The 26,566-nt window shown below is 48.8% G+C and overlaps 1 protein-coding gene across 3 annotated transcripts; it reads right to left on the reverse strand.

Annotated features, from left to right (window-relative positions):
* Nucleotides 1-2,798: 2,798 nt before the first annotated feature.
* On the reverse strand, nucleotides 2,799-26,262 carry RNPEP (arginyl aminopeptidase). 3 transcript variants are annotated; one of them, XM_024245997.3, is made up of 11 exons: nucleotides 25,739-26,262; nucleotides 19,775-19,915; nucleotides 19,288-19,436; nucleotides 12,528-12,644; nucleotides 11,272-11,507; nucleotides 8,845-8,958; nucleotides 7,386-7,498; nucleotides 7,107-7,215; nucleotides 5,394-5,618; nucleotides 4,428-4,570; nucleotides 2,799-3,387 (listed from the first exon to the last, which is right to left on the reverse strand). In XM_024245997.3, the coding sequence occupies exons 1-11, from the start codon at nucleotides 26,183-26,185 to the stop codon at nucleotides 3,229-3,231; spliced, it is 1,953 nt and encodes a 650-aa protein (XP_024101765.1). In that variant the 5' UTR covers nucleotides 26,186-26,262; the 3' UTR covers nucleotides 2,799-3,228. The 3 variants fall into 3 exon arrangements, with proteins under 3 accessions (XP_024101765.1, XP_054379207.1, XP_024101771.1); XM_054523232.2 differs by lacking the exon at nucleotides 25,739-26,262 and adding an exon at nucleotides 25,333-25,401; XM_024246003.3 differs by lacking the exons at nucleotides 19,288-19,436; nucleotides 19,775-19,915; nucleotides 25,739-26,262 and adding an exon at nucleotides 16,964-17,339.
* Nucleotides 26,263-26,566: the final 304 nt, after the last annotated feature.

Genomic DNA, 26,566 nt, shown 5'->3' on the forward strand with positions numbered 1-26,566 from the left:
GCCCGGCTTTTTTTATTTTTAGTAGAGACAGGGTTTCACCATGTTAGCCAGGATGGACTCGATCTCCTGACCTTATGATCTGCCTGCCTCAGCCTCCCAAAGTGCTGGGATTACAGGCATGAGCTACCGCGCCCAGCCCATATCTAGATTTTTATGCATCTAAAATGTAGGATCCGGTGGCTCACACCTGTAATCACTCCATCTCAAAAAAAAAAAACCTTAAAAAAAAATGTAGGATCTGTGTGACCCACCTCCATTAATGCACAACTTGGGGAGTTCCTGGCCACCCTCAGCCAGGCTGGGTGAAATGGTTACTCAAACAAAAGGTGACTCCACCTTCCACAGATACTCCTTTCTTTAACTCTGTAGCCTGAGGACTAAGAAAGTCCTGCCCAGAGAATCTGCTTCTTCCCTTACCTTCTTCCTCTCCGGTGCCTAGGAGAGAGTTAATGTCCAGGATCCCCCCTCCCCCTCGCCCCCGCCCCCGCACTGGGCCAGTGCAAGCAGGAGAGCCTGGGGCTCAGTAGGATTTTCCCCAGCCCTTCAGGGGGCCTCCCCCAAGGAGCCTGAGGCAGGCACACCCTCCACCCAGTCCCTCACCCAGGAATGTGGGAGAACCGGCTTCTAGCCCCAGGGCTGTTCACGTGCTCCCTGCCCTGAAGAGCATCTGGCTGGGGCTCCTGGGATGGCGGGGTGAAGAGGAGGATGTACGAGAAAAATGAGAAGGCTGTCAGCTCCCTTGCCTTCTTGGGGCTTCCTCACCAGTGACATGGAGCTGAGATAAGGAATCCCTACAGGCTGGCAGCTTGAGATAAGTGGGAAAGACTTGGATTTGAGGTCAGTGCCTTGGAGGCATGGGGATGGGGGTGGGGAGAAGGTTCCAGGATAGTGGTCAAGAGAGCTATGGAGCAGGATGCCAGGGGCTTCCCAGTGTTCTGTGATGGCAAAAACAACCCACTGGCCTCCCCTCTCCCCACAGAGCTTGCCCACACGGCAGCACAGCCTCATCTTTGGGATGGCAGAATGTCCTACAAAGGGACAGGCATATCCAGTAGTCCTGTCATGTACCAAGGTGGTGAGTGAGGCAGGCTGCACAGTTCAGGATATCCATGCTATGTAATGGGAGCCCCACAAAGTTAGTGGAGTCACAGCATGGCTGTTAGAGGAAGGGCTTCCAGCCTTTCCTTCCACTGACCCTTCATGATTACTGGGCCTACTGGTGCTATAGGTTTTTGTACGGAGCAAGGAAAGATAGCTACTGATCAGCTAGATAAAAGGTTGAGGAGAGGGGGAGGCACCTGGATAGCCCTAAAATAGTCCTTGCCAATAACATATTGCCAGGAACAGTCCTGAAAGAGCCACATAAGCAGTTTGCTGTCAAAATGCCACTGCCTGGGGAAGCTCTTCCGATATCGGGCCTCCAGATCCCTCACCTGACCCACATCACCCTCTCTGATGGTGGAGCTGAGTGTGCCATGGGGCAGAGGCCTCTCCAGTCTACCACTTGGTCACCACTAGTCCCTTGCTCTTGCTGAGTGAAAGCAAATCGACTCATTCCCAACCCTTGTGCAGGGGAGGGAGGAAGCCTGTTTGATAACCTAAATCCGAGGACAGAGCAGAGCTGCGAACAAAGCCTGTTTCAGGGGTGCCCTGTATTTAAGAAAGCCAACTGAAACACACTAAATATTTCTTCCAACCCTCCCCTCATCCCACTCCCAAACCCAGACTGCTAACTGTTTAGGTCCCCATGTTGAGGCCAGGAAATCAGAATTTAGTGCTAAGTTCTAAAAGACTTTACTGATTACCATTCAAATAGTTATCTAGGAGCAAAGACAGGTGAGGCCCAGTGAAGCCTTGGGGATGGGCAGAAGGGTAGATAAAAAGTCATAAGGCACTTTTTTATTTTTATTTCTGAGACAGGGTCTCACTCTGTCACTCAGGCTGGAGTTCAGTGGCACAATCAAGACTCACTGTGGCCTTGACCTCTTGGGCTCAAGTGATCCTCCTGCCTCAGCCTCCTGAGTAGCTGAAACCACAGGAATGCACCACCACGCCCAGCTTTTTTTTTTTTTTGAGAAGTCTTGCTCTGTCATCCAGGCTGGAGTGCAGTGGCATGATCTCAGTTTACTGCAACCTCCACCTCCCAGGTTCAAGTGATTCTCCTGCCTCAGCCTCCCAAGTAATTGGAACTACAGGTGTGAGCCACCATGCCTGGCTAATTTTTGCATCTATCTTTTTTTTCAGTAGAGATGGGGTTTCACCATGTTGGCCATGCTGGTCTCAAACTTCTGACCTCAAATGATTTGCCTGCCTCAGCCTCCCAAAGTGTTGAGATCACAGGCGTGAGCCACCACACCTGGCTTTTTTTTTTTTTTTTTTTTTTGGTAGAGATGAAGTCCTGCTCTGTTGGCCAGGGTGGTCTCAAACTCCTGGGCTCAAGCGATCCTCTCGCCTCAGCCTCCCAAAGTGCTGGGATTACAGGCATGAGCCACCGTGCCCAGCCCATTTTTTTTTTCTTAGTGATGGAAAAGATAATAGGAATGCTGCTGCAGATAGAGAATTCAGCTGCTTCACGGAGAACTGGAATGCTATTCCTTTTTCATTTTCCTGCACCAGCTGTGCCATTTTGCCATATTTTTTTTCATATGCATGTGTAGGACACCCACCTCCTTCACCCTGGCCGTTCCCTGAGGACAGGAAAACACTGTCATTCTCTGGGCTTCCCCCAGTGACCTTTCCTGAACAAATACAGTGAGGACCTCTGGTGGAAGAAATTTAATAGTCACTCAATCCGTAACTTAATTTTTGCTTGAAAACTTTATTAAAATAAGGATTAAACCTGAAAAAAGAACAATCAGAATGCCAGCCCTTTGCATAAAATCAGCAAGAAAAAGGACAGAAAGAGAAAAAAGAAGAGAATCAGTCCTCCCCACTTCTTCCCAGAGACTTAGGCGGGGAGGAGGAGAAGACCCGCTGCCCTGCAGTGCCCGCAGCCTATAGCGGGGAGAGCTGTGGGCAGGTTCTCCGTCTCAGGGCTCAGTGGGCTATAGAGAAGTAAGTTCCCACCAGAGCAGAGGCCCAAGAGTCACAGATACCTAAGCTAGAGAACAGATTATCCTGAGGGGATATAAACTCCAGGAAGTTGATCAGAGAACAGGAATTTGGGAACAAACAATTATTCTGAAAGCCTGGAGAGCCTGAAGAGGCAGGGGCCATACACACGAGCCTCTAACTGCCCTTGGGTGCCACGATCTGCTGGACATAGTTGACAACATTGCTGTGGAGCTGGGAGGCGGTGGATGCAAAGGTCTCCTTGGCGAGGGTCTGGGCCACCTCACTGCCACCCATCATTGCGTGGTACAGCGGAAGTGTATACTTCTGCTTCCCCTGCAAGAAACACACATACACATGCCTAAGAAGCTTGCCTGGTGGGTCTGTCCAGCCCTCCTGCCCCCAGTGCCAGTCTAACAGCAGCCATGGCTAGGTGCTAAAAGGGATGTGGGTATCACAGCTGGAATGAGGAGTTTCTCATCAGAAGTGCTCTAATTCAGGCATCTTCATGGGGGCCAAAGATCCATGGAGATGGATCTCAATATGCATCCCAATCCACACTAACATGGGGATGTCTACAGTCAACAAAACGAATGAGTTGGGTTGACGCAATGAGATTCCAGACTTCTGGAAAGGCGTAGGTGCTGAGTCACCAAGTGTATAGCCGATATCAACGGCTGCAGCAAATAAAGCTCACAGCCGCATACGCTCCAACTGCAGTCAAACAAAGGAAAACCCACAGGTCAACCCACAGGTCAAATTCACACAAATATAAGCCAGCGACATCACAAGTTCCTAAAATCCAGAGCCTTGAGGAAGCCGTCAAAGGGCTCAGAATATCCCCAAACAGGCACGCAGCCCTGACTTTATGCAGAGCAATGCTTCATCTCCAGTCCAGCCCCTCCCTGCTCAGGAATCTGATGACATTCAGTTCATCCTGAGAGCCTGGGGCCTTTCCTCAACAGGGCAACTTTCACATAGTGACAGAGGGTCTGGCTGCTGTCCCAATCATGCCCAAGTCACAGGGCAGCAGGGACCTATCCTCCAAGCCTTTGTTCCTCTTGCTCCACCTCTGGCCCCTTTCCCTCTTGCGTTTCCCATATGACGCTGTTACCCTCTTTCCCGCCTCTGTCCCCTGGGGTCTCACCAGCTGAATTGCAGAAAGCTCTGCAAGCCTGCAGGCCTCCTCTTGTCCCTAGGGCAATGCCTTCAAAGCCATACTAGTAAAGAGGCTGAGTGGTAGTGTCCTCAGGTCATTTGCTCCTCCCTCTGTGCCTCAGATGAGTCCTCGATGAGCCCTGCCCACATGATTACTTCAAGTGTGGCTGAGTGGGTCCCGGTGTGCTTTCGGGAACAGCGAGGCAGGGGTCACCCACCTGGTTATGCAGGAACTCCTTCACTTTCCAGAAATCTTCCTGGTGGTCATTCTTAAGGACGATTTGGCCCCATCGTAGCCGGAGCTCTGCATTCCGGGCATTTGAGATACTTGGGTATGTCTCTCCAAGTTTTCTCACATTCCCTGGAGAAGAGAAAGAAATGGTTTGTGGCTGGTCACGGTGGGTCACGCCTGTAACACTAGAACTTTGGGAGGCTGAGGTGGGCGGATCACTTGAGGTCAGGAATGTGAGACCAGCCTGGCCAACATGGCGAAACCCTATCTCTACTAAAAATACCAAACAAAATTGGCCGGGTGTGGTGGCGCACGCCTGTAATCCCAGCTACTTGGAGGCTGAGGTGCTAGAATCAAGAATCACTTGAACTCAGAAGGCGGAGGTTGCCGTGAGCCAATAGCACCACGGCACTCCAGCCTGGTCGACAGAGCAAGATTAAAGCAGACATGTTCCCCCAATATCCGTCCCATTTTTTCTACCACTCACCTGCTAAAAGTCATCTTGGCTCTAACTTTTTTTTAACCCGTTGGTGAATATTATGTTGACTGAGCAGCCACAAAGCATTAGTGGTTGAGAGATTTGGATGACTGGGTTCTGTGCAACCTGTTTGTACCTCAAGTTCATTCTCTGTCACCTGGGTATTAACATCACACCACCTACTTCCCAGAGGAGTTGTGGGAATTAAATGACTTAATAGACACAAAGGCCTTACAAGAGTCGCCTGCAGGAGCTTCGGACTTGAGCAATGCCAGGCTTTGTGACTTTGTCCTTGTGATGCTTATAAGTAGAACCCATAACCTCCCGATGGCACATTCCTTGTGGAGTGCCAGTCTCCCCTAGTGTACGTGGCAGTCCCCTAGGGGCAGGCATCACTACTTTTTGTGAGCCTCCCTCTAGCCCCTGACATAAAGCTCTGCACACAAGGAGCCCTGGTTCACCATTTTTTCTTACCAGGAGGGAGAGGGGATTTCTGGAGGATCTTATCCAGGAAGTAGACCAGCTGGTAGGTCTTCCAGGGAGAGATGGCCACAGCCTCAATGGCCTTCATGTCCAGCTCGTCGGCTGCCCACAGCTGGGCTAGCTCTTCTGCAGGCTTCATGAGTGAGTCTCCAAGGGAGAGATCAGGGAGGTAAGGGGGCCAGCCAGGGCTATTCAGCCATCGATCAAACTCAAAACCTGTTTGGGAGGACAGAAAACACTATCAGAATTCTCTGGCCAGGTTACGGTCAACTGGTTCAAGCAACTCCCAGAGACCTCAAGTTTCTCCTCTCTCCATCCCAAACTCTTTCCCCAGCATTTAACATTACTTTCCCATGTAACTATTTGCTTCAGCAGGGTCCTAGTTTTAATGATATCTAGAGACTGTGCTGTTTCGACCGTGAAAGTGCTTTTCGCTCCAAATTAGCACTGTGTTGTCAGAGCCAAGTTGGTGGATGCTCTATTCACGTGCACATTCTCCTACCGATCACCACAACCACACTGTACTTAAGCACCCGGGCTCTAGGACCAGGCTGCCTGGGTTCCTACCCCTGCTCTGTCATTAACCAGCTGGGAGGCCACGGGCATGTTACTTCACCTCTCTGCACCTCAGTTTTATCTATAAAGTGGGGGTGATAGGCCCTGCCTCAGTGACGGTTATGAGGATTACATGAGCAAATAAACATTAAAAGCTTAGCGTGTCACCTGATGCATAGTAAGTACTCTGGAATTATTAACTGTCATTAGCTCTGGAGTCCCATGACATTAAAATGCAAGCCTCCAACCGAACAGTAGGTGCTGCTGAAGGCCTGACCAATCCTACTGTCAGAGGACGTGGACTTCATCAAACCAACAATAGTGTGACTCGAGGTTCAGGTCACAGCAAGAAGTGGGGGTATGTCTAATGGACTGTGTCATCCATGACAGGACATTTTTCGTTTTTTCTTTGGAAGCGGTACCTCCCAGGCAGAAATTGGGGGCTGGGCGCAGTGGCTCACGCCTGTAATCCCAGCACTTTGGGAGGCCGAGGCAGGTGGATCACCTGAGGTCAGGAGTTCGAGACCAGCCTGACCAACATGGAGAAACCCTGTCTCTACTAAAAATACAAAATTAGCCGGGCGTGGTGGCGCGTGCTTGTAATCCCAGCTACTCGGGAGGTTGAGGCAGGAGAATCGCTTGAACCCAGGAGGCGGAGGTTGCGGTGAGCCGAGATCGTGCCATTGCACTCCAGCCTGGGCAACGAGAGTGAAACTCCATCTCAAAAAAAAAAAAAAAAAAAAGAAAGAAATAAGGAGGGCCACTGGGGTTGCCTTCACTCAGACGGCCGTAGGATGGGGTGCTGCCTCCGCTCCTGCCCTGTGAGTTTTAGCTTGGGGCAGTGGTGCAGCAGCAGCAGTGGCAGCTCTCCGGGCAAGTTAAGGGTCTGACTATGCGTGTCCAGGTTTGAGGAAAACAAGAGGAGAGGAGAGAGTAAGGAAACAGAGTGGGAGAAGATGAGGCAGAAAGGAGTCAAAAGAGGTCATTTTTGTGGAATAAATCCCAGGATTCTGGGTTTGCTTCCCAAAATGCCCCTACCTAGCTGACTCTGACCCAGTGTTTTCCCATCCACCACCACCTTTCCGAGTGTAAATGAGATCTCATTCTCTACTATTTTTTAGAAGCCTGTGGTCCAGTTCCTCTGCTTACCTGGAATGATATCCACTCTCTTTTTCTTAAGCTCAGGGAAATATTCCAAGTAGAAGTCCAGAAAGTCATCGGCTAAGATGCTTTGGAATTTGAATTCATGCACATAGGCCTGTGAGGAGGCAAGGCTCTTTAGACCCTCTCTGGCCCCGTGGGGAGTGGTGTCCCTCTGTGTCCTGGGTGCTCCTCCAACCCCTTACCTCTTTCACCCCCTGCCTCTACCCTTGATCAGGCTCAGTGGCTTTATCCTCTCCTCTTCCTTCTCCCCTCATGTGACTATACCTTGAGAAAATTGTCAAACTGATCCTGATCACCCACCAAGTGGGCCAGGTATGAGACAAAGCAGAAACCTTTCTCATAGGGGGTCTCATTATAGGTGTCGTCTGGGTCAACGCCTGGCAGAGGAGAAAGCAGACAAGATTTGAGCTTTTGTAGCCTGTCACCCATAACGTTCTTCTCTAGCTCCACAGTCAAAGACTAGCAATGGAAGAGATCAGAATTCAGCTTCCCCAGGGACAGCAAGGCCAAGGTGTCTAGATCCTGGCCTCTCTCCAGATCCTGGCCTCTCTCAAGGCCAAGACTCTCTCTTAAGATCTCTCTCTCAAGGCCAAGATCTCTCTCCAGATATTGGCCTCTCTGAAGGTTACTTCCAAGATCTCAGAGGGCCATTCACTGTGGATCTAATATGAAGACAGAGAAACCAGCCTTCCAGAGGAGCAGACACATTTCCTTACTCCCAGGATACACTTTGTATGGGTAGGTTCCATCAGCTCTTCCCACTGAGCACCAAGCTGTGTCTTTTCCATCCCTATTGGTCACCACCTAAATACTCAACCTCCCCTCCCAGATCAATGTGGTTTTTTTTTTGTTTTTTGTTTTTTAAGACGGAGTCTTGCTCTATCACCCAGGCTAGAGTTCAGTGGCGCAATCTCAGCTCACTGCAACCTCTGCCTCCTGGGGTCGAGCGATTCTCCTGCCTCAGCCTCCCCAGTAGCTGGGATTACAGGTGTGCATCACCACACCCAGCTAATTTTTGTATTTTTAGTAGAGACGGGGTTCTCCATATTGGCTAGGCTGGTCTTGAACTCTTGACCTCATGATCCGCCCGCTTTGGCCTGGGATTACAGGCGCGAGCCACCATGCCCAGCTAATGTGTTGTTTTTACAGCTGTTTCAGGCTAAAACTAATTACCAGTCTCTAAGAAATTCATCTGCACACTTAACAGCATCAAGGAACATGAGCTTCAACTGCATAAAAAGGTTTCAGATTAGTCACACATGGAATGAAGGAAAATGTTAAGAAGTAAAAAGATCTGAATTAGGAGAGAGGACCCGGATCTCAGTTGCAGTCATGCACTGATTAGGTACATGACCTGGACAAGACACTTAACTTGTCTGGCACTCAGTCCCGTCCTCTGTAAAATAAGGCTAATCCACAGATCTGCCCTGATGATCATGAAGGAACGGGAAAGAGCCTGGTAAAATGATATGGACTTGTACAAACGCAAAGCAATGGTGAAGTCATCACGAACTGCACAGACTGGACAGAACTCCTATCTGGCTGCAATGGCTTGGGTTCAGTCAGCCCAGGGGCCAGAGAATTGGCTAGAAAGAGCTCTGGAGTGCCCCTCCCTCCAAATAAAGTATTCTAAGTGTGCACCGATCAACATGAAGTTCGCATTAACTTGGGGCTCCAAGCTCAATTGAGGGGAGTGGGTGTCAGACAGAGGAGCCTCCTGGACCTGGTTCAATCTTCACGCGGAGCTTGTTGAGTGGGTTTTCCTCTCCAGTGATGTCCATGTGCTGACGCAGCAGAGCCCGCCCCGTTGCAGCCTCCAAGCAGGTGTACGCAGCACCTGGTGCAGAATCAAACGTAAGCCCCAGGAAAGTCTGTCACCACATCCAAGTGTATTTACCTGACAGAGACACTGTGCTGCCTCCTTGTGGCCTCAAGAAGAACAGCGACAGATACCTGAAGCTTAATAACATTACCCTCCTGGGGACCCAGGGCAAATAGGAACAGTTACAGAGAGCCTGACACAGTCCCTAGCTCCCTGTTGCTGTGGGCTACAAAGGACTTGGTTAACTCAGGCTGTTGGTCTCTCTCCTAAGTGAGGACTGGGGGAATCGCACCTTTCTGACAGTTACCTTTCCTTATCAAAGTACTGTATTTTTATTTTATCTTATTTCATTTATTTTATTATTTTATTTTATTTTTTGAGACAGAGCCTCACTCTGTCGCCCAGGCTGGAGTGCAATGGCGTGATCTTGGCTCACTGCAACCTCCATCTCCTCCCGGGTTCAAGCGATTCTTCTGCATCAGCCTCCCGAGCAGCCGGGATTACAGGTGTGCACCATCACGCCCAGCTAATTTTTGTATTTTTAGTAGAGAGGGGGCTTCACCATGTTGGCCAAGCTCAAACTCCTGACCTCAGGTGATCTGCCCGCCTTGGCCTCCCAAAGTGCTGGGATTACAAGCATGAGCCACCACGCCCGGCCCCCGGCCTTATTTTTAGAAAATGATTTGATCTTTTTTTTTGAGACAGAGTCTTGTTCTGTTGCCCAGGCTGGAGTGTGGTGGCACGATCTCGGCTCACTGCATCCTCCACCTCCTGGATTCAAGCAATTCTCCTATCTCAGCTTCCCAAGTAGCTGGGACTACAGGCACACACCACGATGCCTGGCTAATTTTTGTATTTTTAGTAGAGATGGAGTTTCACCATATTGGTCAGGCTGGTCTCAAACTCCTGACCTCAGGTGATCCACCCGCCTCAGGCATGAGTCACTGTGCCTGGCAATGACTTGATCTTCTGTGAAAACTTAGAATTATTTTTCATCTGAGTGTTTCTGTCAGACAAAAGAAATGATCAATCTCAAATTTTTAAGGATCTGTAAGTCTCCTTTTGCATTAAAAACAATGACTGAGGGAACAGTGGAGGGGTGGGGCACAGGGTTTTGGAACCAGCCAGCTCTGCCCTTTCCTAGATGTTTTGACTCTGAGTAAGTGACTTAGCCTCTCTCAGCCTCAGTTTCTTCAACTGTACAATGGGATAAAAACATTTGCTTGCAGGATTCCTAATGGCTGATTAAGATATTCACAAACAGGCTCTTGCTATATATATTCTGAATGAAAGTATAGAATTTGTACAAACTTTCTGGAAGATAATGGACAATATGTACTAAAAAGACTATGTAATTTAAAATGTTCAGGGCCGGGTGCAGTGGCTCACAGCTGTTGTCTCAGCACTTTGGGAGGCTTAGGCAGGCAGGTCACTTGAGGCCAGGAGTTCAAGACCAGTCTGGCCAATATGCCGAAATCCTGTCTCTACAAAAACATAAAAACTAGCCGGGCACGGTGGTGCATGCCTGTAATCCCAGCTACAGGGGGTGGGATGTGGGGGAGCTGAGGTGGGAGAATTGCTTGAACCACGGAGGTGGAGGTTACAATGAGCTGAGATTGCAACACTGCACTCCAGCCTGGGCAACAGAACAAGACTCTGTCTCAAAAAAAAAAAAAAGTTCAGATCCAGAAATTATGTTTCTAAGAATTTATTATTATTGAAATCATCTGATATGAATAGACATTTATATGTAAGGAAATTGTAACCAGTAAATTTTAAAAATCCATATATGCAGCTATAGAAGAAAATCTAATGGGCCGGGCGCGGTGGCTCACGCCTGTAATCCTGGCACTTTGGGAGGCCGAGGCGGCTGGATCACCTGAGGTCAGGAGTTCGAGACCAGCCTGACCAACATGGAGAAACCTCATCTCTTCTAAAAATACAAAATTAGCCAGGTGTGGTGGCGCATGCCTGTAATCCCAGCTACTTGGGAGGCTGAGGCAGGAGAATCGCTTGAACCCGGGAGGCGGAGGTTGAAGTGAGCCGAGATCGTGCCATTGCACTCTAGCCTGGGCAACAAGAGCAAAACTCTGTCTCAAAAAAAAAAAAAAATCTAATGACCTGGGGAAATGTTTTTTTTTTAAAAAAAGTCAGTTGTCAAACCATGTATGGTTTTCACAATTCATACATACAGAAAAATGTTGGATACACACTACTGCCTCGTCTCTTCACACCCACTTGTATTCTGAAACCCCATAAGGAGATCACACTGGCCCCACAGGTTAAGAATGGGAGGCAGAGTCCTTAGGAGAGGGGTGGGCACTTTACCAAAGAGGATGGTGGAGATCCTCCTCTGGGCGTACATGGTGAAGCCTTCGTTGAGCCAGAATTCACCCCAGTTGGCGTTGGTGACCAGGTTCCCAAACCAACTGTGGGAGATCTCATGGATGATGACATCTGCCAAGGAGCGGTCCCCAGCTAGCAGGCAGGGGGTGACAAAGGTCAGACAAGGGTTCTCCATTCCTCCAAATGGAAAGGACGGTGGCATGAAGAGCAAGTCATACCTGCCGAGAAGCGGGGAGGTCACCGAGAGGCCCTGGCTTCCAGGAGCAGACCCTACCTCGCTTCCCTTTCCAGCCTATTTCCAAGGCCTAAGAGATGCAGTCACTAAACAGGCAGAGTACGATTTCGGGCCCAGTGCGGAAAATAAAGCCCAGGCTCCTCAATGCTTCTCCCACGTGGCTCCCCTGCGTTGCTGGGACTTCCCTCATCCAGGTGGTGTCTGCTCTCCTGGAGCTCACTCTCCAGGCATTTGTTTCCCTCTCTCCTTCCAAGCAGGTGTGGAGGTGGTAAGTGTATTATCAGCTCCATCACATGGAGTTCCCTGGAGGCCAACTTGTGGTCATAAAGACCAACGTGGAGCCTTTTATCTAAGGAGCCTCAAGTCTGAAGATGTCAAAGTTAAAAAACAGAGTGTGGGGAAACTTCCAGCAATGGGAAAACACAGGTCAACAAAGGACCCTGACGGTGCTGCCCCATCTCAAACTTGGCAACTGCAGGTCACATTTTGAACACCTCAAGAACCTCTTCTCTGCTGGGCCTGGTGGCTCACACCTGTAATCCCAGCACATTGGGAGGCCAAGGTGGACAGATCACCTGAGGTCAGGAGTTCGAGACCAGCCTGGCCAACATGGTGAAGCCCTGTCTCTACTAAATATACAAAAATTAGCTGAGTGTGGTGGAGGGCGTCTGTAATCCCAGTACTCTGGAGGCTGAGGCAGAAGAATCGCTTGAACCCGGGAGGTGGAGGTTGCAGTGAGCTGAGATCATGCCACTGCCCTCCAGCCTGGGCGACAGAGCAAGACTCCATCTCAAAAAAAAAAAAAAGAACCTCATCTCCTGGTCCTCTCCTCAGCAAGTGAGGAGCCTGGCTCATACCCTCCTCTTTTCCTCCTCTCCTTCACTTCTGGGATCAGGGAAACTTGGCTCTGGGAGGCAGGAGGTGGAGAAGCCACACGAAGAGGAAGAATGGAAGCCAGGGACTCAGTTTAACAGGAGACACTAGAGTCAATGTGATACCACACCTTCCCCAAACATAAGGTCCAAAAAGCTTCTCTCCTGTTGCCAAAAATTCTTCTATCACCCCGTTGTACTCCTCCTTGGCAGCATCAATCAGGCAGGGCTCAGCCCACACCCGGCTCCTAAAGACAAGAGAGCAGAGAAAGCAGAATGGTGTTTAGAGACCATCGCAGTGACCTGATCCTGAAAGCACCTGTAGGAAATTGGCCTCCACCAAGTGAATGTCACAATGCAGTCAGCCACAGTGACGGAGTGCAAGATCAGATCACCACACAGATCCAAGAGACCGCTCACCACACCTGAGAAACAAGAACCCAAGACAGCCTCATGGAGGTGGAACCGTGCTACACGGTTATGGCTTCACTACTGAATGCGATCTTGCAAAAGTGATTTAACCTCTCTGAGCCTCAGTTTCCTCATCTGTAAGATGAGTGAAGATTAAATAAGACAACACACAAAAGCCCTTCAAACAGCAGTTTATACAGTACATTTTAGTTTTCTTCTCCCTACTTATAGGAGAGATAAGAAAGCGTTCTAATAATAGAATCTGGAATTGAATAAAACCTTAAGAGACAAACTTTTTTATTTTTTTTTAAAGACAGGTTCTTGCTCTGTTGCCCAGGCTAGAGTACAGTGGTGTGATCCAACCTCTGCCTCCTGGGGCTCAAGTGATCCTTCCACCTCAGCTCCCCAACCCCAGTAGCTAGGACTACAGTTGCACGCCATCGTGCCTGACTACTTTTTTTATTTTTGTAGAGGTAGGGTTTCGCTATGTTGCCCTGGCTGGTCTCAAACTCCTGGGCTCAAGTGATTCACCTGCCTCCGCCTCTCAAAGTGCTGGGATTACAGGCATGAGCCACTGTGTCTGACCCAAACCTACTAATGTTAATAGAAATTTGTTAACTGCCTTAGGTAAAATAATGGGATTGTGGTTATAAGGGAGAACGCCTCTATTCTTCAGAGAGGCACACAGATTTACTTGCTTTTAAATGGTCTAGCAAAAATAAAAACAAATCCACTCATAAAACTAATATGACAAAGTAGATGGTTCCATAGGTGTTCAATGCATCATCCTTTCAATTTTCTAAATATTTGAAATTTTCCTAATAAAAAGATAGGGAAACAAAGGTGGCTTGGAGGAAACAAAAAGAAAAACAAAACAAGAAGATCCAGTCTAATGGAAAGATGCAACGGACTCAGGGCTCCTGCAGCCAAAGACTCTGCTTGACCAAGAGCCCCTGGCTGCGCTGTAGAACTGCTTTTCCACACGGACATATGAATGAGACTGGCTGGGCCTGGTGGCTCACGTCTGTAATTCCAGTACTTTGGGAGGCCAAAGTGGGCGGTTCACCTGAGGTCAAGAGTACGAGACCAGCCTGGCCAACATGGTGAAACACCATTTCTACTAAAAAAAAAAAAAATACAAAAAAAAAAAAATAATTAGCAGGGCATGGTGGTGTGTGCCTGTAATCCCAGCTACTTGAGAGCCTGAGGCAGGAGAATCGCTTGAACCTGGGCGGCAGAGGTTGCGGGGAGCCAAGATCGCACCATTGCACTCCAGCCTGGGCAACCGAGTAAGACTCTGTTTCAAAAAAAAAAAAAAAAAAAAAAAAGAGACTGATGGCAAAGTGGGATGGGTCCAGGCCAGGATGAGGGAAAACTTCCTCTGCCTTTGCTGAAGCATAGGAACTATTCTAACAGGAAGAAAAGATACAGGGGAACCAGTATCAGGTACTTCTCAAATATCAAAAGCAAAGACCTAGCCATGGAACACCGCATATGCATGTGACGAAGCACCAAGAGTCTGGGATTACTCGAGGACAGGAACAGACTGCAATGGGGGAGGCAGTGGCAGGAGGTGGGACATGAGAGGCCCAAGAGGGCCGGGTCATAAAGAGCCTCAGATGCACTGTTACAGAATTGGACCTTCAGAGCCATGGGAGCATTTTAAGCCAACAAGTGACATTATCAGATTTAATTTTAAGAGATCATCCTGGCTGCAAGACACAGAAAATATGTTAAACTACCAGAATGGGTGAGCTTCTCCAAGGAAAGCATGTAGAAGAAAAGAACAGGTCAAGGACAGAGCCTTGGGCAACACCGACACACAAGGAGCTGGGCAGAGGAGTCAGGGAAGGAGATGAGAAAGGACTAACCAGGAGGCCTGACAATCAGCATGGGTGGTATCACAGAAGCCAGAGGAGGGTCAACGGGGGCAGAAGAAAAACAGCAGAACATGAAGGCAAGGGCTAAAAAGCATCACATGGGTTATCTGTATTGAGGCGAATGGCCCCTCTTACTACAGAGTTTCAACAGCATGGCAAGGGTGGGAGGCTGGATTCCAATGGGTTGTAGCAATAAATGATTGTGGGGTGGGGGGGTTTCAAGAAGTGCAGCCAGTGAGTATACATGCCACTCAAGTCACCTGGCTACAGAGGGAAGGACAGGGTGTTGTGCCAGAAGAGAATATGGAGTTAAGGGTTTTTTGTTTGTTTTTTGAAATGGAGTCTTGCTCTGTTGCCCAGGCTGGAGTGCCGTGGCACGATCTCGGCTTACTGCAAGCTCCACCTCCCGGGTTCACACCATTCTCCTGCCTCAGCCTCCCAAGTAGCTGGGACTACAGGCGTGAGCCACTGCACCCGGCCGAGTTTGTTTTTTTTTTTGTTTTGGCTTTTTTTTTGAGGTGGAGTCTCACTTTGTCACCCAGGCTGGAGTGCAGTAGTGCAATCTTGGCTCACTGCAACCTCCACCTCCCGCGTTCAAGTGATTCTCCTGCCTTAGCCTCCTGAGTAGCTGGGATTATAGGCATGCACCACCATGTCCGGCTGATTTTTGTGTTTTTAGGAGAGAAGGGGTTTCACCACATTGGCCAGGCTAGTCTCAAACTCTTGACCTCAAGTGATCCGCCCACCTTGGCCTCCCAAAGTGCTGGGATTATAAGCGTGAGCCACCACGCCCAGCCTTGAGTTTGTTTTTTGCTTTGCTATAGATCTAAGAGAAACTGGTGCCTGTCTAGAGGGGGAGGCTTCAGATTTGAAGAGAGAGATGTAAATGATGAGGCCAAGTCCCAGAGGACATGTGAGGGAAGAGATTTGGCTTTAAACAGAAGGAAGGACCCTCATTGCAGTCTGGAAGGATAAAAGCAGATGAAGATAACTTTTTAAGTAGAGGACAGGAAGCTGACATAATCATATCTGATGAATTTAATATTCTCAATAAAACAGGAGACAAGACCTTCTGCTTAAATGAGGGGATGGGATTGGATAGCAAACTTAAAGAGAAGAGTAAAGTCTTAGAACAGCTTAAAGGGAGTGAGATGGAAAGATAAACAAGAGGACTGTTGAACAATCTTGAAAGCACACCTGCAGTTGAACACTGTACATCTGTTACATTTTTCTGGAAAACCCCACGAATGTCTATTTCGACTTTCCTTTAATTCCAACTTTTCACGAAGAATTGAGAAAGGTATAGTGGTTATTACTGTGTAGTTTCACTATTTTCTACATCTCCCAAATACCCACTTATAGAAGTAGAGAAAAGGAATTGTATAACAAGGGACTGGGACATTACAGCAGTGGGATAGTGGGCAAGGGGCTTTGGGGTGTTGGTAAGAGGTAACCAACCACACACTTGGGCCACGGAGGGAAGCCCAGTCAGGAGGGTCTTGACTACCCAGGAGAAATGAGTGGCTTGCCGGAAGGAGGAGACATGGTGGAATATAGTGGGAGTGAGGCCGTCAGAGAGCTGGAAGGTTAGCAGAGTCAGGATGAATGAGGACAAGGGGCTTAAAAGTTCAGATATGGTACAGTTCATGACAATGATGATGTCTAGGCTCTAGACTCCAGAGCATGGGTGTGAATAGGGGTGGCTGACAGAGTGGAGAAGGCTCCCTGAGTAGAGGTCAAGAAACCCTGAAGGTTGGTGCGGAGGCTCATGCCTGTAATCCCAACACTTTGGAAGGCCGAGGTGGGAGGATCTCTTGAGCCCAGGAGTTCAAGATCAGCCTGGACAACATAGCAAGACCTTGCTTCTGCAAAAAATAAACAAAATTAACTGGGCATGGTGACAGAGTAGCTGTGGTCCCAGCTACTCTGGAGACTGAAGTGGGAGGATTGCTTGAGCCTGGTAGCTTGAGGTTCAATGGGCTGTTATTGTGCCACTGCATTCCAGCCTGGGCAAGAGAGCGAGGCAAGAAAAGAAAGAAAGAGAGAAAGAGGGAGAGAGGGAGGGAGGGAGGGAGGGAGAAAGAGAAGGGCAGGGTAGGGCAGGGCAGGGCACAAGAAACCCTGTAGCCACCCTCAACCCTGGGTGTTAGGAGAGAAAAGTCACCGAAGATGATGTGACAGAACACCAGACAGAAAAAGACCATGGGATGGCAGTCAGCGTCTTCAAGGAATTACTTTGTGAGCTGTTCTCCCACCACCTTGGATATCGAAATTACCATAGTCCTTCAGCCCCGTGGACTTCAGCTTGCTACAACTAGAAGGTTTAAGTCAGTCATCCAAGATAACCCCAGCAGGACACACATTTCTGTCAAAATAAATGAGGATGCTCTCAGTCAAGCTGCAATCTCACTACCTGTAGTATATTGCGAAGAGCACTGGATTTGCAATGGAAATACCTGGATTTTAATTCCAGTTTTGCCAACTAGTGGTCCTGCACAAGCCACTCACCACAGCCTTGGTTTGCTTATTTTTAAAATGTAGAAAGTATCATCCTCATGGAGTCTGTGTAAGGATTAGAAGAGATTATACATAAAAGGGCCTACTGGGATATACCCATAACTCCCCTCTGCCCAGGATTTTCCTCTTGCAGTAACAGGGACTGGGATAGGTGCCATACCTTGCCAGAAGACCCTCCCATTTAATAAACCCCCACGGCCAGGCGCGGTGGCTCACGCCTGTAATCCCAGCACTTTGGGAGGCCGAGGTGGGTGGATCACGAGGTCAGGAGTTCAAGACCAGCCTGGCCAACATAGTGAAACCCTGTCTCTATTAAAAATATAAAAATTAGCCAGAAATGGTGGCACGCACCTGTAGGCCCAGCTACTCGGGAGGCTGGGGCAGGAGAATCACTTGAACCCGGGAGGCAGAGGTTGTGGTGAGCCAAGATCATGCCACTGCACCCCAGCCTGGGCAACAGAGCAAGATTCCATCTCGAAAATAATAAATAAATAAATAAACCCCCACAAGACCCTACGATGTGACCCAGGAGGCAAGGACTGTCCATCTAATCAGGGAAGGAATAAGGCATTACCACCAGTTAAGTGGATACTGTCACCTAGTTCGATATACCATGTTGTCATTTTATTACAGGCAGTATAAAAAGAAATCATTATCACTCAGTATCTTTAGAATCTATTGTTCTCTCATTTCCCATTAATAGTTCATACTCTTACAAATAGAATCTTAGTAAGGGTATTCTTGGAAACGACATTCCTTTACTTATCTACTTGCTTGTCTATTGCAAAGATGATATCCTTTTTGTTATTTCTCGCCCTGCCTATTAGGAAGACAGCCCTTTGTGAGAGGAGGGCACTTTGTCTTTCCAGACTGGTATTGTTTTGAGTGTGTGCACTGGCAGCAGATGCCAACGGAATCCCTTTTATTATTCCATCTGATAACCAGAAACTAAGACTCACGATACCAGCAGTGCCACTGAGCCCAGTTATGAAGTCTGAGGCTTATAACTAATCTTGTCAAGGACACCACTGCCTCTAGGAACTGGGAGCAGGGCCAGAGATAAAGAACAGCAACAGTGCCAGGAAAAGGTCACGGCTTCACTGTCCAGCCTGTGATGCTCCCACATTGGGACCAAGCTATGGTGGCAGGTAACATGAGAGCCAGGAAAAACCTATACTCCTGGTCAAACCTCTTTTCTCAGGAAACCTTACAAAATCCCTTTTTATCTTCACAAGATCCATGTAACTTCATGGAGGCATTACTGTCACTGTAGGCTTAGACTCATGCATCTGCTGTAGACAGGAAGGAGAGTCCGCTTCCCTCTTAGAGGGAAATGATACCAAAGTTGTTATTTCCAGGAACTACGTGCAAAAGAAAATGGGGAAGATTTGGTACAAAGATAGGAAAGCGGATATAGCTGCTAGAAGGGCATTTAGAACTTAAAGATATTAATAAAGATCCATTTCCCAGGCTGGGCATGATGGCTCATACCTGTAATCCCAGCACTTTGGGAGGCCAAGGCGGGTGAATCACCTGAGGTCAGGAGTTCGAGAGCAGCCTGGCCAACATGGTGAAACCCCATCTCTATGAAAAATACAAAAATTAGCCGAGCATGGTGGGGCATGCCTGCAGTCCCAGTTACGTGGGAGTCTGGGGCAGGAGAATCGCTTGAACCCAGGAGGCAGAGGTTGCAGTGAGCTGAGATCGCACCATTGCACTCCAGTCCAGCCTGGGCAACACAGCAAGACTCCATCTCAAAAAAAAAAAAAAAATCAATTTCCCAAAACTGCAGCCTAAATCTCAACATCCTTCTGTAAGGCAGCCCAGGACAGCGCTACTGCTAGCAGGGATGATGATCTCATTCCAGGCAGCAGGATTAGAACTGGAGAGAGGGAGTGAGAAAGGCAGGGAGAAAAAGAGCACTTCCTCCAGTTGTGCTCATGCTGCATAAGATGCAGAAAGGCTCTGGACTCAGACAGAGGATCCAAGACTGCCCAAGAACCACCCCAGCAGGTCCACTGGTCAGAGTCCTCCTCACCTCTGAGGCCAATCCAACCTTGCCTGTGGGATCTTTGTCTCCTACCTGGGTCCAACTTCAGCCGAAACCAGATCTCCGATGGCCAAAGCTATCAGATAGGAGGGGATGGGCTGACACATCTGGAAGAAGAACTTATTTGGACCTCTCTTCTCCCAGGTGCTAGCACTCATCACAGCTGTGAAGCCATCTGGGACCTGACAACAGAGAAAGCTTAGGAGATTTTACCTGGAGAGAGTCTCCTTTTGATTAGTTTGAATAAGAGCATGACCGGCCACCTGTGTGTGATGATAATGGCCCGGAGTCTATCTTGGAGAACACAAAGGTTTCAAGAAACTAAATCTGTGCTCAACTGATGGGATTTAGAGGAAGGCTACATACAACTTCAGTAGGTGGAAGAATTTAAAAGTAAGCAATTTTTCAGAAGTACCACTGAATGGATATAATAATTTACCACTGAAATGTGACCTGATTGATAGATCTGAAATCATTTCTTCATCCCAAGGGCAGGTGCACCTAACCTTAGTCTCCTTACCTCAATAAGAGCTGAATACTTGTATTTAACAGCAGGCGTGTCGAAGCAAGGGAAGAAGGCCCGGTTTAGGACAGCCTGGCCCTGGGTGTACACAAAGGGCTTCTTCTTTCCTGCTGTCTGCTCGGGAGCCAACCAGCAAACCTAAGTGAAAAGAAGAACATTTCAGAACTGACATCTCCCACACGAGCTCAGTCTGGCCAGAGAAGTGAGCTGGCTGGAATGAGAGAATTTTAGGTAATCCTTAAAACCTTTCTGCCAGCCAGTCTGGTTCGAACTAGAAAGCTCTTTCCTCTGTGTATTTAGTTCACCCTGGAATCCAAGCCAAAGTATGACATCCACTTCACAGGGCAGAGCCACCAGAAAGGGTCCATTCCTCACTGCATCCCATGGGTCATCTCAGAGACCCTGGACCTAGCCTCTGACACTGTCATCTGTACCCTATCTGTGTCCTTCTCACTGTAGTAGTTTCTCATCAAACAAAAAACTACTGAAGCAACTGCATTTGGACTTGTGGTAAGACACAGAAAAGCAGAACTCAACTGGGAGTCAGTGATTAATATGTATTTTTGTTTGTTTGTTTGTTTGTTTTTTTGAGACAGAGTATCGCCCTGTTACCCAGGATGGAGTATAGTGGTGCAATCTCGGCTCACTGCAACCTCGACCTCCCAGGTTCAAGCAATTCTCATGCCTCAGCCTCCCAAACAGCTGGGACCACAGGTGCGTGCACCACCAAGCCCAGCTAATTTTTGTATTGTAGAGATAGGGTTTCACCATGTTGGCCAGGCTGGTCTCCAACTCCTGGCCTCAAGCAAACCGCCCACCTCAGTTTCCCAAAGCACTGGGATTACAGGCATAAGCCATCATGTCAGCCTAATATATGTTTTCTTTTCTTTTCTTTTCTTTTTTTTTTTTTTGAGACAGAGTTTCACTCTTGTCGCTCAGGCTGGAGTGCAATTGTGTGATCTCAGCTCACTGCAATCTCCGCCTCCTGGGTTCAAGCAAGTCTCCTGCCTCACTCTCCCAAGTAGCTGGGATTACAGGCATGCACCACCACACTTGGCTAATTTTGTATTTTTAGTAGAGACGGGGTTTCATCATGTTGGTCAGGCTGGTCTTGAACTCCTGACCTCAGGTGATCTGCCTGCCTTGGCCTCCCAAAGTGCTGGGATTACAGGTGTGAGCCACTGCACCTGGCCTAATGTGTGTTTTCTATTCCTAAAATTTACCTTTTCATAAGAATTGTATTTTATATGATAGGCACTGGTTATATGATTCTTTATCTGTGTTCTGTTAGCTCTTAAACAAAAGGCAAATCTGGGTTGGGTGCAGTGGCTCACGCCTGTAATCCCAGCACTTTGGGAGTCCGATGCAGGTGGATCACTTGAGGTCAGGGGTTCGTGATCAGCCTGGCTAACATGGTAAAACTCCGTTGCTACTAAAAATACAAAAATTAGCCGGGCGTGATGGCATGCACCTGTAATTCCAGCTACTCAGGAGGCTGAGGCAGGAGAATTGCTTGAACCCAGGAGGCAGAGGCTGCAGTGAGCTGAGATCATGCCACTGCACTCCAGCCTGGGTGACAGAGCAAGACTCTGCCTCAAAAAAAAAAAAGGTCAAATCTGAATGATTTATAACAAAACCCAGTTTTTGCCTATAGCAAACAGGCATTCATTTACCTGGAAGCCGGGCAGGGTGGAGCATAGGTCAGTAACAAATACCATTCAGAATTTAGAAATGGATTCAATTACTCCAGGATGATTGCATAGGGGAAGAAAACTTTCTGGCTGGACCTTCAAAGACACGCAGGATTGAGATGGCTGGAAAGGAAAGGAAGGGAGGAGACATTCACAAGGAGATGAGCAGCAACATGAGCAGAGGCATAAACAGATGCAGGCTCCGGATGCAGAGTGGGGGAGGCAGGCCTGGGCAAGTCTAATGAAGGGTTCTGAACACAGCGGTGTCTGAGACCTATTTTAAGAGGCATAAGGAAGCTACGTTGGGATGCTGGGTTTTTCTTTGAGTTTTTGTGCGTGAAAAATTTAATTAGTCTCCTTATGACAGGTACAGTGCAGTATAGAAAGGGATGAGAGAATAACGTCACAGTGGAGAAAGTTGATAAACACTACTTCAGCCAGGGGACTGAGGTCAATGCTGACAGTCATAAATCATGTGGATACTATGCGCCCTCAATACCTGATGAAAATGGCACTTTGGCCAGGCGTGGTGGCTCATACCTGTAATCCCAGCACTTTGGGAGGCCGAGGTGGGTGGATCACCTGAGGGCAGGAGTTCAAGACCAGCCTAGCCAACACAGTGAAACCCTGTGTCTACTAAAAATACAAAAATTAACCAGGGTGGTGGCATGTGCCTGTAGTCCCAGCTACTTCAGAGGCTGAGGGAGGAGAATCGCTTGACCCAGGGAGGTGGAGGTTGCAGTGAGCCAAGATCGCACCACTGCAGTCCAGCCTGAGTAACGAGAGTGAAACTCCATTTCAAGAAAAAAAAGAAAAAAAAAAAAAAAAAGAAAAGAAAATGGCACTTTACCTCTGTGAATTGCCCCTCAAAACCCATAATCCCAATCTAATCATGAGAAAACATCAGATAAGTTCCAATACAGGGGCATCCTACACTATACCTGGCCAACGCTCCTCACAACTGTCGAGGTTGGCTGGGCTCAGTGGCTCACATCTGTAATGCCAGCACTTTGGGAGGTCAAGGCAGGAGGATCGCTTGAGGCCAGGAGTTTGAGACCAGCCTGGGCAACACAGGGGGACCCTGTCTCTACAGAAATAATAAAAATAAAAAAAATAAAAAACAAAAAACTGGCTGGGAGCAGTGGCTCATGCCTGTAATTCTAGCACTTTCTTTGGGAGGCCAAGGTGGGAGGATTGTTTGTTTGAGCCCAAGCGTTTGAGACAAGCCTGGATAACACAGTGAGACCTCATCTCTACAAATAATAAATTCAAAAAATTAGCTGGGCGCAGTTGTATGCACCTGTAGTCCCAGCTACTTAGGCTGAGGCAGGAGGATCACTCGAACCAGGGGGATCAAGGCTGCAGTGAGCCATGATTGTGCCACTCACTACACTATGGCCTGGGTGACAGAGCAAGACCCTGTCTCAAAAAACAAACAAACTGTCAAAGTTATATCAAAAACAAGGAAAGTTTGAGAAACTGTCACAGTCCCAAGAGGACACATGACAGCTAAATATAATGTGGAATTCTGGATGGCTTCTTGGAACAGAAAAAGACATTAAGTAAAAACTAAGGGAATCTGAAAAAACTATGGACTCCAGTATCGGTACTGGTTTATTAATTATAACAAATATATTATTATACTAATGTAAAATGATTCAATCTTGGTTAATAATATATCAGCATTGGTTAATTGTAACAAATGTGTCATACTAATGCAAAATGGTAGCAAGAGGGGAATCTGTGTGTATATGTGTATGTAGGGAGTACTGAACTGTATACGGGAACTCTCTGAACTAGCCGCTCAATTCTGCTTTAATGTTTTAAAATATAAAGTCTATTAAAAAAAAAATTAAGCCAGGCATGTTGGCTCATGCTTGTAGTCCCAGCACTTTGGGACACCAAAGTGGGCAGACTGAACCCAGGAGTTCAAGACCAGCGTGGGCAACATGGCAAAACCCCATCTCTACAAAAAATAACAAAAATTAGCCAAGTGTGGAGGTGGCAGGTCTGTGGTCGGTCCCAGCTACTCAGGAGGCTAAGGTGGAAGGATCACTTGAGCCAGGGAGGTCAAGGCTGCAGTGAGCTGAGATGGTGCCACTATACCAGTCAATAAGAACTGATCAATTGACTGATCATTGAATGCCATCAGTCAGTGATGTTTTTACTGATCAGCTAGGAAATGAGAATTTTTTTTTTTTTTTAAGAAGGCGCCTCACTCTGTCACCCAGGCTGGAATGCAATGGCATGATCTCAGCTCACTGCAACCTCTGTGTCCCAGATTCAAGCGATCCTCCTGCCTCAGCCTCCCAAGTAGCTGGGTTTACAGGTGTGAGCTACCACAACCAGCTAATTTTTGTATTTTTAGTGGAGATGGGGTTTCACCATGTTGGCCAGGCTGGTCTCAAACTCCTGACCTCAGGTGATCTGCCAGCCCTGGCCTCCCAAAGTGCTGGGATTACAGATGTGAGCCACCGCACCCAGCCTGGAAATGAGATTTTTAAAAAGAACAATGTAGGGAGCTTTTTGACCCCTTCTCAAAAAAAAAAAAAAAAAAAAAGAAATACAAAAGTTAGCAGTAAGAGCTAACACAGCTTACTTACCATGTACCACCCAACATATTAGCCACTTATGGAAAGACAACTCATTTAACATATGTCAAGCACTTTAGTAGTGCCTGGTTCATCTTATTAAATATTAGCCATCATTCCCCCTCCACCAAAATTGCTTACTCATCACCTTTGCTTTTTTTTTTGTTAAAACAGGGTCGCACTCTGTTGCTCAGACTGGAATGTAGTGGTGTTATCAGGCTGTGAAAGGAAAATCTCTTGGGCCCCCAAAATCACTAAGGAAAACTCAAGCTGGGAACCACTTAGGGCACACCTGCCTCCCATTCTATTCAAAGCCACTACTCTGCTCACTGAGATGGATGCATATCTGATTTACTTCCTTTGGAAAGGCTCATCAGAAACTCAAAAGAATGTAACCATTTGTGTATCACCTGCCGCTTCAAGTCTTCCTGCCTTTGCTTCAAGTCTTCCTGCCTTTGCTTCAAGTTGTCTTGCCTTTTCAGACCCAACCAATGTACTTCTTACATATACTGATTGATATATCATGTCTCCCTAATGTATAAAACCAAGCTGTGGGTGGGGCGCGGTGGCTCACGCCTTTAATCCCAGCACTTTGGGAGGCCGCCGAGGCAGGCGGAACACGAGGTCAGGAGTTCGAGACCAGCCTGACCAACATGGTGAAATTTTGTCTCTACTAAACAATACAAAAATTAGCCGGGTGTAGTGGCGCACACCTGTAGTCCCAGCTACTAGGGAGAGTGAGGTACGAGAATCGCTTGAACCCAGGAGGCAGAGGTTGCAGTGAGCCGAGATCTTGCCACTGCACTCCAGCCTGGACAAGAGTGAGACTCTGCCTCAAATAAATGAATAAAAGAAAGACTAAACTGTAAGCACGTAGTTTACTATGAAACTTGCAACCAACTCTACCTGAGAGATAACTGGCAGCCACAGCCTAAGGACTCTCCAGGAAGGATTTTCTGACTCTTACAGACATAAGCCACGTAACTCCATCCTCTTATTTCCAATATTTGCCCCGTCCCGAAAAAAAATTAAAGAGTAAACCAACAGTGAGAAGGCCAAATGATTATAATGCTTATAGCACCCTAATTCCAGTTCTCACTTTTACTCAAATTCTTTCGTTAATCAAATCCAGGACTTCACAGGAGGAACAAAAACAAAGATATGAGCTTTAGCCGTGGAACTACAAGGCAACACAGAACAAAGAGCTAGATCAGCATCTGGCTAATTCCAGAGCCACCATAAAGCAGAGATAAGGTGGCTGATAATCAGGGACCTCGGCCCAAAAGTCCAAGACAGCACTAAGTGAAGTGCATGAACAATAGGTCATCTAGAAAGCCACGGAAAATGTTAGAAACGGCAGTGTGCGATGAGCGGGAATGCGGCGCAATCTAGACAAGCCTCCAGGGCCAGGGAGGAGACGCGGAAGGACGGAAAGGGCGAAGGATGCGCCGCCGAGTGGCTGGAGGAGTCCAGAAGAAGGAAACCAGGCAGCCGGGGAGGAAAAGAGAAAGCAAGGGGAGGAGGCCTAGAGGCGGCGCGCGCGGAGTAGGCCCCTCTAGGGGGACGCTCTGGAAGATCCTCCCTGTCCCTCCTCCCGGGTGGGGTAGGTGCGGGTGCAGGGCGGCTTGGGGCCGGAGGGGCGGGCAGGCAGCGGCGGGCGCAGTCCGGGGCGCACTCACCCCGGGTCCCTCCCCGACGCGGTAGGTGAGCAGCACCTGGAGGCGCTCGGCGGCGCGGCAGGGCTGCGGGAAGGACACGCACAGGGCCTGGCCATAGTGCGAGAAGGGCTGCGTGTAGAAGCTCACGGGCTCCGCGGGCGGCTCCTCCGAGCCGGGCCGCTCCCGCCGCAGCGCCGCCGCCGTCACCTCCAGGCACTGGTGCGAGTCCAGCCGCAGCTCGGCGGCGCCCTCGGGCTCCAGGCAGCGCAGGTCCAGGACCGCGGTGCCGCTCAGCCCCCGGCTCCCTGCGCCGGGCCCTGGAGGCCCGAACTCAGCCCGCAGGTCCAGGTGCAAGTGCAGCAGCTCAAAGGCCCGGAAGTTGGAGGCCGAGGCCACGTCCACCGCCTGCGCCGAGTGCAGCGGCCGCCGGGCCGCGCCGCTGCCGGGGGAAGGCTCGCCGCTCGCCATGGTCCGCAGCGCCGTTGCTCACCGGCCGGGCCGCGAACCCGAGGGGAGCCCCGCCCCGAGTGCCGCGGGCCCGCCCCCGCCGCGCGGGCCCCGCCCCCGAAATCTGCTCCCGACCGCATCCCCTCCCTGCGCTCTACCGCCCACTCTTCTAGCTGCACCGGTGCCTCGGGACTTGGGACAAAAGAGGCCGGTGGGATCGTGTGGCCCACGTTTGCCCACCCGTATCCTACTGAGGTGTTCCAGTCGTTCGGGTGGGGCACGCTTTTCTGCTGACCCTTCCTGCTTCCTCATCTAGGCAGCGGCGAGGACTGAGCCCTGGCTGGGAAGGTCTGAGTTCCAGATCTCACACCCTGCGATGGGCCAGTTGTTAGGACTGTGTGT

The sequence above is a fragment of the Pongo abelii genome, chromosome 1, assembly GCF_028885655.2.
Source record: "Pongo abelii isolate AG06213 chromosome 1, NHGRI_mPonAbe1-v2.0_pri, whole genome shotgun sequence".
In the NCBI taxonomy this organism is placed as follows: Eukaryota; Metazoa; Chordata; class Mammalia; order Primates; family Hominidae; genus Pongo; species Pongo abelii.

Bases quoted from the DNA above. Each gene is read 5' to 3' on its own strand.
- RNPEP (XM_024245997.3), bottom strand. From the start codon at position 26,185: ATGGCGAGCGGCGAGCCTTCCCCCGGCAGCGGCGCGGCCCGGCGGCCG. The intron at 19,437-19,774 runs GTAAGGAGACTA...CTCTGTTGTCAG, and splicing joins AGTATTCAGCTCTTATTGAG to GTCCCAGATGGCTTCACAGC. The intron at 8,959-11,271 runs GTAAAGTGCCCA...ATTCTGCACCAG, and splicing joins GATCTCCACCATCCTCTTTG to GTGCTGCGTACACCTGCTTG.